This window comes from Seriola dumerili, unplaced genomic scaffold (assembly GCF_002260705.1).
Source record: "Seriola dumerili isolate Sdu_G_001 unplaced genomic scaffold, Sdu_1.0 BDQW01000068.1, whole genome shotgun sequence".
Classification (NCBI taxonomy): domain Eukaryota; kingdom Metazoa; phylum Chordata; class Actinopteri; order Carangiformes; family Carangidae; genus Seriola; species Seriola dumerili.
This window is the reverse complement of record NW_019174323.1, coordinates 14,423,536-14,437,154: the sequence shown is the minus strand read 5'-3', so window position 1 is coordinate 14,437,154 and position 13,619 is coordinate 14,423,536. Positions and strand designations below refer to the sequence as shown.

Below are 13,619 nucleotides of genomic sequence, written 5' to 3'. Positions count from 1 at the left end.
TCACAGTGTTACAGGTGTCCCGGCGGCTCGTTTTACACATACATTAGACATACATTTTCTCTGTGGATTGAGCGCTTTGATACTTTCACAGTTTTAATATAGAACCTAGACCTGCTTCAAAAGACACATGGAAATCTCACTTAATACAATATGAGACCTTTTAAGAATGACAGTATATATATATATATATATATATAAATATGATTATCAACATGAATAAGAAGAAGCTCATTACCAAAAAGCAACATGTGGCCAGAGGTGTAGAAAACATGCTTTTCTGCAAGGATCTCTTCCGTTGTCATGATTGTATTTTTAAACATTTGCAGAAACATGATGTTTGTATTGTATGTAGAAGTACCTGAAAGGACACCACTATGAATACCCAAATCCAAATACATACCACCCTTGTTTTCAATATTCATAAAATACTCATGAATGAATGACATTTTGTTATTTCAGTACAAATTAGGTTTTATTGACCAGTTCATCATGTTACACTTAGACTTTATGAGGCAGCGTCATGATGTAGTACGTACTGTACATAAAGGGTAAACAACTTAATTAATAGAGTACAATGACCTTGTTCACCACACCCATCAGATTTGGCAACTGATCACCAGGCTTTCACTTTTCACAGGTGTTCTTCGCTGTGGTTTTACAAGGCGGATCTGCTGGAGGCCACAAGTCCATTAACATTAGGTGAAACTAAATAGTAAATAAGCTTTTGAAACTTAGTAAAACACTGAGGTATTTCTGTGAATGTTAAAATGAAGAAAAGGTGCATTCATTTATTGATATATCCTCTCTTTGGTCTTTCATCAAAAAGTTCAGAACTGCACAGATTTCTATGTCACAAGCTAGAATAAAGAGGAAAGAGGGCAACACAGAGTACAGTTCAGAGTAAATGTTTAACCATACATTTTCCTGTAACTGGCTTCAAAGTTAGAAAAAATATTTTTCTACTACTGTATGACAATGTCACATACATTTCCTTGACTTGCTCCTGCTAATGCTTCACTGAAGCTACATTATTCAAATATTCTCCAATCAAAGAGGCCATCTCCAACCTGTCTTGTCAAGGTTGTTGCATCTTCAGTCTTTGGTATGGCAAGAATATAAGTAGAGGAATGAGCAATGCTGAACAAAACACATTTGACTGATGGAAAGGTAAAGGTAGGTGGGGTTGAAGCGGGTAAACATATATTATGTAAAAAGATTTCGATAAACAGGAGATTATAAAGAATATAGCTTAGTTAAGTGTTTGTAGTATAAGGTGTCTGCCTTAGCGGCCCTGAATGGACTCTGGCTGGATATGAAGCCGGGTCTTGGTGGCCAGGGCTGCCTTGCGGGTCATAGTGGTGCAGCGGGTCAGGATCTCCTCAGTCTTGGGTCTGGGCGGCATCCTGGGAGCCCCTTCACTGCTGTCGGACCTGATCGACGCAGAGCTCTCAGAGGCGGTGGTGGAGCCGCGGCGGTCTGTGAGGCTGAGATCAAGCTGGTGCGAGGCTCCAGGGAGGCCTGAGGGGCTCCGGCGCTGCGCTTCATCTTTCAAGCTCGACTCACTGCTTGAGGAGAAGCCGGAGAGGCTGGACTCCACGCTGGTGTTGCTGGCGTTGCTGCGGCTGCGCGAGCGGCTGTCTGAGGTTGAGGAATCCCTCTCGGGCTGTGTCTGCAACCAGGTCTCAGAGAGAACATCCAGAGATTGGGCCTTGTGGAGCCGCCCAGGCACGCTGGGCTGACCTCTGGACTGACCTGGAGAATCCATTTCTCGGCCGGTTTCTTCGTTGATGCCAGCCTGATAAGAAGCCTGAGCTTCCCTGCTGGTTGCCAGGTTCAGAGTGGAGCTATGCAGCTTTCTCTGCAGGCTGAAAAGGCCAGCTCGTGGGTTGTTGTATGGTTGCAGATACATGGAGGGGATGTAACCAGCCTTGCCATTGAATCTGGAGAGAGGATTGCAAGGAAAAGAGAATTTATTTTCTGCCTTGTATTGAATCTGGGAATTCATTTCACATCTAATCTTATGGCACTGAAAAACTGATACTGCTGCGGTGTGTACATCAGCTCTTATTTCAGTAAAGTTATCTTTCTAACTCTAGATAGACAATGGTAACTTTGTGATGTTGTTTCTCATTAGACTATTGTTTACAGTGCAGACAGACAAGATTATTGGCGTACCTGATAAACCACCAGCCGTTGTCAGACTTTCTCAGCACCTCCACCACAGAGCCAATGGCCACAGACACCTCATCATCCTTCTTGGTCGAGTAACTCCTCACGGCACAATACAGGGCACCTAAAGGTCACAAACAACAACAAAAAAAATCTCTTGAGATATGTAGTAGAATTAAAGACAAACATACTAATTGTCTTTATAAATATATAAAATAGAGTTTTGGTAGCAGGGAATAGATACATATAACTTTCAGTGGTTAAAGAGCGCTCCTCAGTGTTGGCTGTTTGTAATGACAGTTAATCTCTCACCTGCCATCTGGAATTCAGCGTCATCATCATCCTCTCCCTCCAATACCTCCAGATAGGGAGCGGGAAACCAAGCCAGGCGCTTATCCTCATTCTCCACCAGCCACCAACCTGGAGAGAGAGAGAGAAACAGAAATGAGTGTGACGATAGCTCCAAGTCCAGAGACAGATGTTTGCAACTGGAAAGATAAAATTCCTCAGTTATTTTGATTTCTTATTGTATTTTTTAGTAAGTTAAAGCTCTGACCTGCAGGGTCTTTGATCAGGACGTCCAGCTTCTCATCCACAGCGACCTTAAAAGGACGATTCTTGGTGTCCTTTGTCTCATATGCGGCCACGCAGCAGTAAGTCTGGGTGACAAACGGGTGGGTGATGCTGCCTGCATGCTGGCCAGTGACACCCTCTCCTCCACCACCGGTTCCATCAGACATATCAGACAGCAGGATCATGACGCTGTGCGAGAGAGAGAGAGAGATGTTAAGAGAACAATTCATTTTGTAATTATCAAGATGCCCTGATTTACGACATAATTTGCTGCTCGATTAAAACCCGTCGTGACCACACAAGCCTACCTGTTCTTGGTGAAGTCTGGCTGCAGGTCCTGGTCTTTGGGCAAGAAGAACCGCGTGACCTCTGAGCTCCGAGTCACGGTTTGGTCGCACTTGAGCAGTTCGTCGCAGTAGCTCTCCAGAAACTTCATGCGTTTGACAGATTTCTTGGATCCTTTCTGCTGGAGGCTGCTCTTCCTGGCCTTTCCTGGAGAGAAAGGAGGAGAAACACCCCAAAGTGAATACATCTGCAGAGCAGATTTGTAAACATTTTTCTTATGATTTATGAAATTATAGTATAATCAAATCTTTTCTAAACGCTCACATCCCTTACACTTCTTTTAAAAGAAATACTTCATATACATACACATAAGACATGCACAACAATAATTCAAACTGATGGGATGCTACGATAAGCAAGTTTTGATAGCTGCTTGTATTTAATTACATGTAAGTAACTAAAATAATAAAAAAATAATCTTACCCCTAAATTTGGGGATCACTCTGTCGTTTTTCCTTAAAGGGTTCATGTGAGGGAACGTCTTTTTCAGCTGCCTCTGTTAAAATAAAATATATATATGTTATTAAGCGTAGGACTTCCTTTTGCTTTTAAATGGGATTTTTCACTGTTGTTGATTTTGACTTACATGAAATTTCTTGAAATCCTGGAAGGACCTGTAGATAATCACTTCAGTCTCATCAGACCATAACACAGATATCATGAACATCTGTGGGGGGGGTTAAAAAAAAAACAGTCAATTAAAGGCAGCCCAGATTCTAACGGTTTCATGATCAGATAATAAACTGAAATAAAAGAAAATGTTCTTCCCTGAGGTCTTAACTCACCTTGAGTTTTGGTGCGTCCCTGTGGACGCCTCCAATAATGCGGGCACTAATAACAAAGCGCTGTTCACCGGCCATCGTGTCCCTCTTGGTATCGACGCTCGCTAGATGAATAGATGCTTGATTGGCCTTCAGTCTCCTGTCGGTCTGCCTCCGCTGCTCTAACAAGGACAAGGAGCCGGCTGCGGTAATTATAGATCTCACATGAAGAAGGCGGAGAGAAGGAGGCGACTGAAGCACACCTGAAGGCTGCAGAAATGACGCAAACTTCCGGAGGTGGATTTTTTTTTTTTTTTTTTAATTACTCAAGGGATCATTACACAAACTGTATATAATGTAGTAGGACTGAAACCCCCCCAAATCTGCCGTTAAATAATGACATAATTATTTCTTACCTAAAAGCCCTCAGACATGATAATGATATAATTGATTAATTGCTGGATTTATCACATTGACAGGCAATTTTTTACTGGAAGAGGACTTTTCATTAACTGATAATTAATGATTGATGATATAGATTTGAAGTTAGCACTTTGATTTTTTCACCAGTTACCTAAATACAATAATTATTTGTCATTATAAAATCTGGGACACACGTTCTGTGACAAATTGCATGGTTTATATAAAAGGAACAATTTGATATTTTGGGGACTTTATTTTTTGAAGTTTTATATCACCCTCATGTCCGTACATTAGATATTAAGCTAATGGAAACAGCTATCCCCAGCCATCCAATGTACTGACTGTACGCAGATGTTAGCTAACAGCTAACATCTGCGTACAGTCAGATATCCATTGTGTGTTCATCAACTTGTTTGCAACTGAATGCTTCACATTCTGTCTGAGTATAAGGCATAGCTCATCGATTTCAGGGGTTGTAAGCAGTTATCATGCTCCAAGGACAAGGAAGGAATAACTTGGCATGTAGCCTCTTGTAAAACAGAAACGTGTTGTTTTTACAGTTTTTTATGAGTTAAACAAGACATAACATGTTAATAAAAGAGCTTTAGAGGTTCTAATAGGTGGATTTGTTTAGCTTTGGACAGAGCCAGGCTAACTGTTTCCCCTGTATCCGTTTGTTATGTTGTGCTAAGTTGACCAGCTAATATTTAACATACAGACACGAGCATGGTATCAGTCTTCTCTAACTCAGCAAGAAAGCAAATTGTGTATTTTCCCAAAATGTTTCCTTTAATATCAGATGATGCATTATAGTATGTTTCTCATAATAGTGGTACATTTTCTAAGTTTTGATTCTATGCACCAGTTGAAGACAAAGACAGCTAAGAAAGTTTTTTTTTTTTTTTAGGGAGGCAACTCTGTTTGGATCTTCTCAAGAATTATTATTAGTACTGTATCTCCTGCCCACTCCGGTTTTCTTTAAACACTTCCTGGTATCTCTTGTATTCTCAACCCCCATAATTAAGACATATATTGCATGTGCAATCATGTCACACTTGTCATCTGGCCGCAATATGCCTTATCAGCTCTCTGTGTGTGTGTGTGTGTGTGTGTGTGTGTGTGTGTGTGTGTGTGTGTGTGTGTGTGTGTGTGTGTGTGACTAAATAGTTAAGGGCATGCATGTGTGTGTTTGGGGGAAACAGGTGTTTCTTCAAAGTGAGGATTTCAGGAGAGGGCAGAGTCCGACAGGGTTATCCCAAACACTCATCTGATGGATGTGGGCGCAGAGTCCTTGTCTGAAGCACTGCCAGGATTTTGTACACACAAAAACACCAGTGTTATGGTGTAAAGGTCAGGACTGTCCAGTTTTGTGTCTGACCTGAGAGGATGTCAACACCTGAGTGTAAAACCACATGAGGTTTTCCCCACTGAGACCATGAGTCTTACTTTTTTGGGCATTTGTTGATGACACGAGCAGGTAGAGGCACAGAGAGCAGTACATGAGATGTATTGTACTGAACAAGACACACTAAAAGATGCAACACACAGTCATTGAATCCCAAAAACAGTCTTTCATGGACACAGTCACACAATTACTACCTCAATCATACTGTCTTACAAATCATATTGTGGCAGCGCAGTAAAACAGGAGAAAACATCAACATCAACAAAATGTTAGTGGAAAGATATGAGTTGCATGCAGTCATGGTATAATAATAATATGTCTTTATGTCTGACAGGTAGCTCATGATGTCTCAGAAGATGCAGTCACACTAATGCAACAATGTCAGTCCTCTGCAGATTGAGATTTAGCCACAGTATTGCTCACATTATCTTCTGTTTTCATTTGTGCTGCAGTATCAACTTCATTGAGGAGTGATCAGCCTTGTTTGCCTTGTTTATAGACCATTGCGGTCTGCACACACGTACGCACACACACACACACACACACACACAAGACACACACACAGGACACACACACACATAGTGACCAATAAATGACTGTTATCAATAAAGAAAACAGTCATAAAATACTAAAAGAGTTTGTTTTGAAGTGAGTAAGACCGGAAATAAAGACTAGGGGAAAGAAAACAATCCATCAAATAAAAACTAAAATAAATAAATAAAAAAAATAAACATTCAATTAAAAGTCAGACTAAAGAGGTAGGTCTAGGTCTAGATGCCATAGTAATAAAAGGATGGCTCATTGTGGTTTTTTGTTCTGATTTTGGGTATAATTAAAAGGCCACTACTAGAATCTTGAAGGTTCACAGGATAAAAGCAAATCTGATAAATAGGTAGGACCAAGACCGTTAAGGGCTTTATAAACCAGTAAAGAGCTCTTAAAATCAATTCCGAAGCAGCCAGTGCAGAGACATTGAAATTGGTGTAATTGAGACAGAAATGGTGGCTTAGTTATGTCTTAGTTATGTGCCTGATGTGGGCCTGATCAGGGTCAAAGATGCATCCTATGATTTTCGCTTGTTTACTGAGGGTTAGTGCCAGGGCTTGCATTTTTACATTGAGTTTCTCTCTCTGAGCTTCAGAACCAATGACCAAGACCTCAGTCTTGTCCTGATTGAGCTGAAGAAAATTCTCTGCCATCCATAATTGAAATCTAACATATAGTTTAAAAGGGCATCGATTGGCCTTGGGTCATCAGGAGACATGGCAATGTAAAGCCGTGGGTCGTCAGCGTAGCTATGGAACGTGATACCGTGCTTCCTGATGACGTTTCCAAGTGGCAGGATGTAAAGGTTAAAACAGTGTAGGACCTAAAATTGAACCTTGAGGAACACAACTCCTTTTATAGCTTTTAGATGAACATTCATCCATTCTGACCAAAAATTCTCTGGAAGATAAGAAAGAATGGTCTACCATATCAAAGGCTGCGCTTAAGTTGAGTAGTACTAATACAGAGGGTTTTTCGATATCCATATCGGACCTGAGGTTGTTTACAACACTAGTGACTATAGTACTGTCTACAGGTACAATGATTAGTCTGAAAACCAGATTGGTATTTGTCAAAACCAATGTGAGCTTTCATAGAATCATTTAACTGATTAAACTCAAGCATCTCTAAAATTTTACTTTTCCTGTAGTTATCAGGTATGGAGGCATCTCAATTGTTTGTCTTCAGAAGAGGTTTAACTATGCTGGTCTTAAGAGCAGGAGGGAAGAAACCCATCTGAGGAGAATAATATAGTAACTCTTCTTTTATTGGGAAATAACTTTGCCAAACATCGACCAGGACAAAATTCTCTAGTGTTTCCTCATGTAAAAAAAATCAATCGTGTTTCCGTGAATTTGATCAAATAGTATCTGCAAAATATTGTACACACTGCTGGACTTCATAAAAACAGGGTTAACTAAACGATCAGTGGTTGAGAAGAGGATTTTGGGGTTGCTCTGGTTGGCAGTTATCCATTTTGAGAAGTGAGCTTTTCTGGCATGCTTAATTGCCTTACTGTAAATGGTCATAAAAGTGACATATTCAGGGTCACTGGGAAAGTTTTCTTAAGGTGTGGTTTGTGTGTGTTTATGGATCTAAGATTATTAAAAAAAAATGAGACTATCAAAACTTCAAACAAATGACTTTAATCAATTCAGCTAATAGCTAATCATTGTATATATTAATGTGAATGTCAGTTAAACATTTAAAACATCAAATAATTTCAGATTTGGAGTAATATGGCTGTTAATGTGATATTTAACATGTTGAATTTAAATCTGTAGAAAGAAAAAATGTCTTTAAGAGTTGGCTGATATCTACCATGTTGTTGTACATATTACACTCCTCTGTGCTCTGAGACCCCAAATAAATGAGAAAATGAAGAAGATATAAAAAATAAATAAAATAATTTAATTTCACCTGCCCTGATTTTTAACCTCTGACAAAAGTGATGTCTCTTCAGAGCGATAACTGATTAGCTGGTGTTGAAACACACGTGATTTCACACAGGAAATGGTTTCTTCACTTGTCACATAATTTACGATTGATTTAACATGTAATTGATCAAGCCTCAACATACAAAAACATTTATCCAACTGTAAACTGTGTGAAATGACAGATTTAATTTTACTGTTCATAAATCCTCTGGCTTCTGTGATAACTGTTCTTTGTAAGTTGTTGGTGCACATTCCTCAGGGCATCAACACAGAGGACTCATGGAGATTGTTTATAGGCTCATAGATAATAAGATTTTTTGTGAGGATCTGATACCTGAGATTAATGACTTCTTCTGTCAAAAAGACAGTGGCTGTCTGTGGGTGGGTGGAGTGTGGGAGAATCAGCAGGATTTTCCACATAGCATCACACATCATTTTGTTTGATTTGGACTGGCCTCACAATCACCTCTTTGTTAAGGCTGCCTTGAAACTGACAATGGAAATGTCAGAGAAATTGTCCAGGTGCATGGCTCATACTGCAGCTGTCATTTTCCTCTGTTTCTACTGAACATTTACCTGAATAAGCGTTTTGCCGTGTTGCAAAATCCACAGGCTAAAAAGAAAAAAAAAAGTTTACTTGACAGATTCTTTTGCATGTTTTATCAGTGTGTATCACATGTCTATTTTAATTAATAAGTGATACTTATTACAAACAAGGAAAAGGATGTCAATGTTTCCAGTCAGGTTATTTTTGTAATGAGGAAAAAAATTAATGTGTCTTGTGTGTGTTTAATCAAATACAGACAGGTTTTGCATGTATTTCTTTGACTGTGTTTATGAATGTTCCTTTATGAGAGCTAATCAAACATCTGCTCTTTGAGATTAGGAGAACAGAGAAATGACAAATATAACACTTACCGCAAACCACACCAGTGAGGACGTGACATACGGTACCATTTATGACTAGTAGTACAACCCATGACAAACATTGCCAAATTCTTCAAGACATCTAAGGTTGCACAAGTAGGTGTGAGAATGATAAGTAATCCCACAGAAATTGCAAAGACATAAAATTCATTCATCTTGCTTTCAATTACATGGACTTGCATCAAAAATGGAGCCATTGCGTTTGCTTTTATTTGATTAAAAAGAAGACACTGTTGGTTGCATGCACTGGAGAAGACAGATTTGTTAAAGTGATTATGCTTCAAAAAGATCTGGAAGATTCTGGATATCATATCATTATTTAATTGTGATAAAATAAACAAAAACATGAATACCAAAACAGAATCAGTTTGTCACACACACACAGTTTGTTTCTATCCAAGAAAAAAAGGAGTGTGTTACCCAAATCTGATATTTCTGTCGTTATGATATTTCTGACACATGCTATAAAAATTGCACTGCAAGGAAGCTGCAGATGTGAATTTCATGCTACCCTTGCAAAATAGTGGAAAAGCTGTTAATTGACACCATTTAAACATGACTTTTTCTCAACAGTGACACTTCCTTTGTCACTTCCTTGAAGAAGTGGCCAAAGGTTTGTCCAGTAGTCTAATCAAGCACAGAAAGAGGTGGGGTCAGTGGATCAGGGCTTCTGGGAAGTTTCTAAGTAGTTTACAATCACAAGTAGACGGAAGTTGAGTAGTAGTAAACAAAACAGATTGCAATTCTTTAACCATTGCCAGGAAATCAGTGCTGGGTACACAAATATGTACACACACACACACACACACGTGCACAACTGATCCTCACACTGATCTGTATAGTTTGCACCTGAAACGTGAGTCACACAAACTACAAGAAACAATGTTGTAATCACTCATGTGATCCACATTCCCTGCAGGTGTTATAAATATTTCCTTTATGTATTTTTTAGTTATCTCTTTGTTCTACTATTTTAATGGGACACAAGTGCTGTCCCATTCCTCATGTTACTTTGATTAAGTCAAAAACATTTGCATTCAATTGTGGGACCTTTGATTGTACTTTTTTATTCCCTCCCTTCGCTCCCTGTTTGTAAACAAAAAGAAATGTTGGATCAGATCTGATCCAATTTGGACATTTAGGAATTCATCATCATGCCATCGTAGGCCAAATAACTACACAGTTCATGCTCTGATTCACAGTGAGCTCTGTGTTTACACTGTCACATACTGTCTTTTATTTTTCTTGTAATGTAATTTGTTGTTTACATTAGGGTTCGTTCCTTTCATGTTTGTTTGTTAATAGTTCTTCTTCTATCCTATTTCTCTTGCGTTTTATGGCCGATGTTTTGCCGTTTTTACTTTTACGCTTCCGTGCGTCCCTGATAACCATGGCAACATCCGTGGTTTAATGTCACAACGCTATGAATTTTGGGTAATTCCCTCAGGCAAAGTCTGCAGAAATGCGTACTTACGGAATCGTGTTGATAAAGGGCTCAAAGTGTCTGCTACAGAGCCCTCGTGGACGGTTTGACAGTGGCACAGCACTAAACCCTCACGAGCTTACAGGGAACGCGCCTCCTAGTGTGTGAGTCCGTGAAGGGGGGGGGGGGCATTGGGATTGGGCCAAATCCATAAACTGTACGGCCCAAACTGATGTGATTTGATTCGCTGACCCTATCCGTCACCATCAATCACAGAGCGCCTATCAAATTGATCCAATCTAGCATTTACCACACTTCCACCTGAGCCAGTGCACGTTGCGCGTGCACGGTATAGCGGGGTCAAACGAAGAGCCAGTGTGAGTCAAGGCTGGCTAGGAACTTGGTTTGACCAAAGAGACTTTGCTTCAACAAAATGGACAATTTTATGATCAGAAAACCAACAACGCCGAGTGAAACTCCGAACAACAGTGACGAGGATAAAAACAAACAAACAAACAAACAAACAACCGGCAGCAGCGAAGATGGACAAAGGAAGGGACTGACTTTTCAAGCTAGCCGGAAAATACATTTCCTTTTGATGGCTTGCACCACAGCTAAAGACACGAGTGACCCGCTTCCATCAACAACACACGATCAAGAATCTTTGAAAGCTTTTGTACGAGGCTTTTATTTTTATTTTTTTTGCAGCTGGCCTTAACGCACTGGACCGAGTGTCTTCGTGATGGTGAACCTGGATGTAAAAAGCGCACAGCTGCAAGGAGCAACACTTTCCTCATGAAAAAAAAATGAAATCACGGGTCAGTAAAAACAAATCTTAATATTTAGTAGCTATGTGGGTCTATGTGTTGGTGGTTAATTGCCGGTATTTTACTGTGTGGGCTTGTATGCTTTCTTTCTGTGTGTCACAGCCTATTATAACTAGTCTGGCTTGTTGCTGCAGGCCGCTTGTGGTGCTGTCACACTTGCGGTCGTGTCGGATTGTGATTTCTGTTTTATTATCTTTACTAAATAATCTTGGTGACGCTGAAATTTTTTTTTTCTTGCATTTCATGTCACGTATCTTTAGTCGAACTTTTCATTTCCAATCCCTCCGTGCGTAAGTTTGACTTGAGTTTCGGGGGCATAAACGCTTACATTTGACTACCTCTTCCAAATCACTATAGCAACAAGTCATTTAGGCTATGGCTTTTGCAGAATGTTTGTTTTGGGCGTGAGGGTGGGACATGCAACTGGTTAGAGAGCACCCACCGACAGGAACATAAATCCATCTGTTTTTAACTATAATTACTGCCTTGCAGTTTTACGCCTCCAGGAACCATTTAATTACTGTGTAAATTCTTGAGTCATGGCCAAAAAAATGTGTCTTGTGATGCACAGTGAACTTGACCTTTGGCCTTTTGCCACCAATGTATAACAGATTCATGTCCAAGTCCAAGTGAACGTTTGCACCAAATTTGGAGAAATTCCCTCAAATCATTCGCAAGGCCAAAAACATGTTTTACGAGATCACGTTGACCTTTGACCAACAAATTCTAATCAGTTCATCCTTGAGTCCAAATGAACGTTTGTAGCAAATTTGAAATAATTGCCTCAAGGTGTTACGAGAATGAGATGGGCAGATGAACAACGTGACAACATAACAATGTAATCCGGCCTTGGTTGACTCCAGCATGGAGACACACCATTTATACATAGTTGGCAGTGGCTATGGGAATTTTCGAGAGTCTTATAGACCCTGGCATTTAATTGACAGGGAAACTGTGTCACTGCATTTCAGAGATATTTATCTAATGATAAAGCAACCATTGTCTTCTCTTTCTGCACATCTTTGCAGAGGTGGACAAAGTACACAATATCATCACTTGAGTCAAAGTACAGATTCTCCTGGTACTACTGAAAGTTGGTCAGGCAAATTTTTACTTGGGTGAAAGTACTGGAGTACTTGCTTTTAAAAATACTTAAGTATCCAAAAGCCTACTTTTCTTTTTATGTCAATACATTGTTGTATTGTCCCACATTTCTTTTACAGAACATAATGACTCTGAAACAACCTACTGAATGAACTGACCAACTTCAGAGCCTGTAGAATAAAAAGTTTGTAGAATTTCATTTCTTTTTTGTAAACACAGCAAACATTTAAAACGATAGGAATCGTTCTTTTTTTTTTTTTTTTTTTTTTTTCTCTGGTGAAGAAGCTTCTGGCTTATCCTTTATCTAAGCAGAGCATGCATTAGGACACAGTGCTGAACAAAATCAGCAGGCCAACATAGATAATGGACGCGTAGGAGTTTGGCTGTAATTGTTTTATCTCACTGTGGATGAACACAGGGTATGGTCGGTCCACATTTTCCAAACAAAGAAAACTCCTTCCACTGACTGAAAGCTCTGCTTCAAAGTAACGAGCACTTCATGGAAGGTAGTGGAATCAAAAGTACAATATTTGTCTTGGAGTAAAAGTCATAAATTTCTCAGAAAAGTTTCATCATCAGTTTGCATCGTTGTCTATGTTTAGTTACTCTTCTGGAGAGGAACGTGTCCTTCTGCATGCCAGAAGCACAACTATTGAAATAGAGGGCTGAATGTTTTTACCTGGCAGGACGATGGCTGTCGTCTCACACACGTACGGACATTTTTTTTTGTGACATTATTAGAGGAGGAGCAAAGGGAGACATCTATTGTAGTCTGCAACCGCACACGACGCACGACACACACAACCATGTCACACGTTGCGTTTATATAGACAGAATATTAAACTGTCATTTTAATTTCATGGTAACTGACAGATTTTTCATTTTGATATGTAACTGAGGCAGATTTTGGCGTCGTGCACCTGATGATTCATCACAGATCATGTTAACATCTATAGCTTTTTAGTTTGGACTGACCACTTATCTGACTTAAACTAAGAATTACTGCCTTGCGGTTGTTATGCCTCCGCCACTCAAGACTAGTTCAGGTTACATCCTGTTTTATCCAGAATCATAATAGAAAAATTAACCAGTTGTGTAAATTTTGTCATAATTTCTGTGTGAATGTTGAAGTTTTTCTGATGTCACCGTGACCATGACCTTTGACCAGCAAAGTGTAAT

At 39.6% G+C, this 13,619-nt stretch overlaps 1 protein-coding gene across 1 annotated transcript; it reads right to left on the bottom strand.

The window, feature by feature from the left end:
* Positions 1–483: 483 nt before the first annotated feature.
* Positions 484–4,009, bottom strand: LOC111220155 (NADPH oxidase organizer 1-like). Its single transcript, XM_022743145.1, has 8 exons — positions 3,873–4,009; positions 3,674–3,754; positions 3,511–3,583; positions 3,051–3,234; positions 2,726–2,931; positions 2,482–2,589; positions 2,176–2,293; positions 484–1,940 (listed from the first exon to the last, which is right to left on the bottom strand). Exons 1-8 carry the CDS (start codon positions 3,945–3,947, stop codon positions 1,283–1,285), a joined length of 1,503 nt encoding a protein of 500 aa, XP_022598866.1. The 5' UTR covers positions 3,948–4,009; the 3' UTR covers positions 484–1,282.
* Between the last annotated feature and the right edge of the window lie 9,610 nt (positions 4,010–13,619).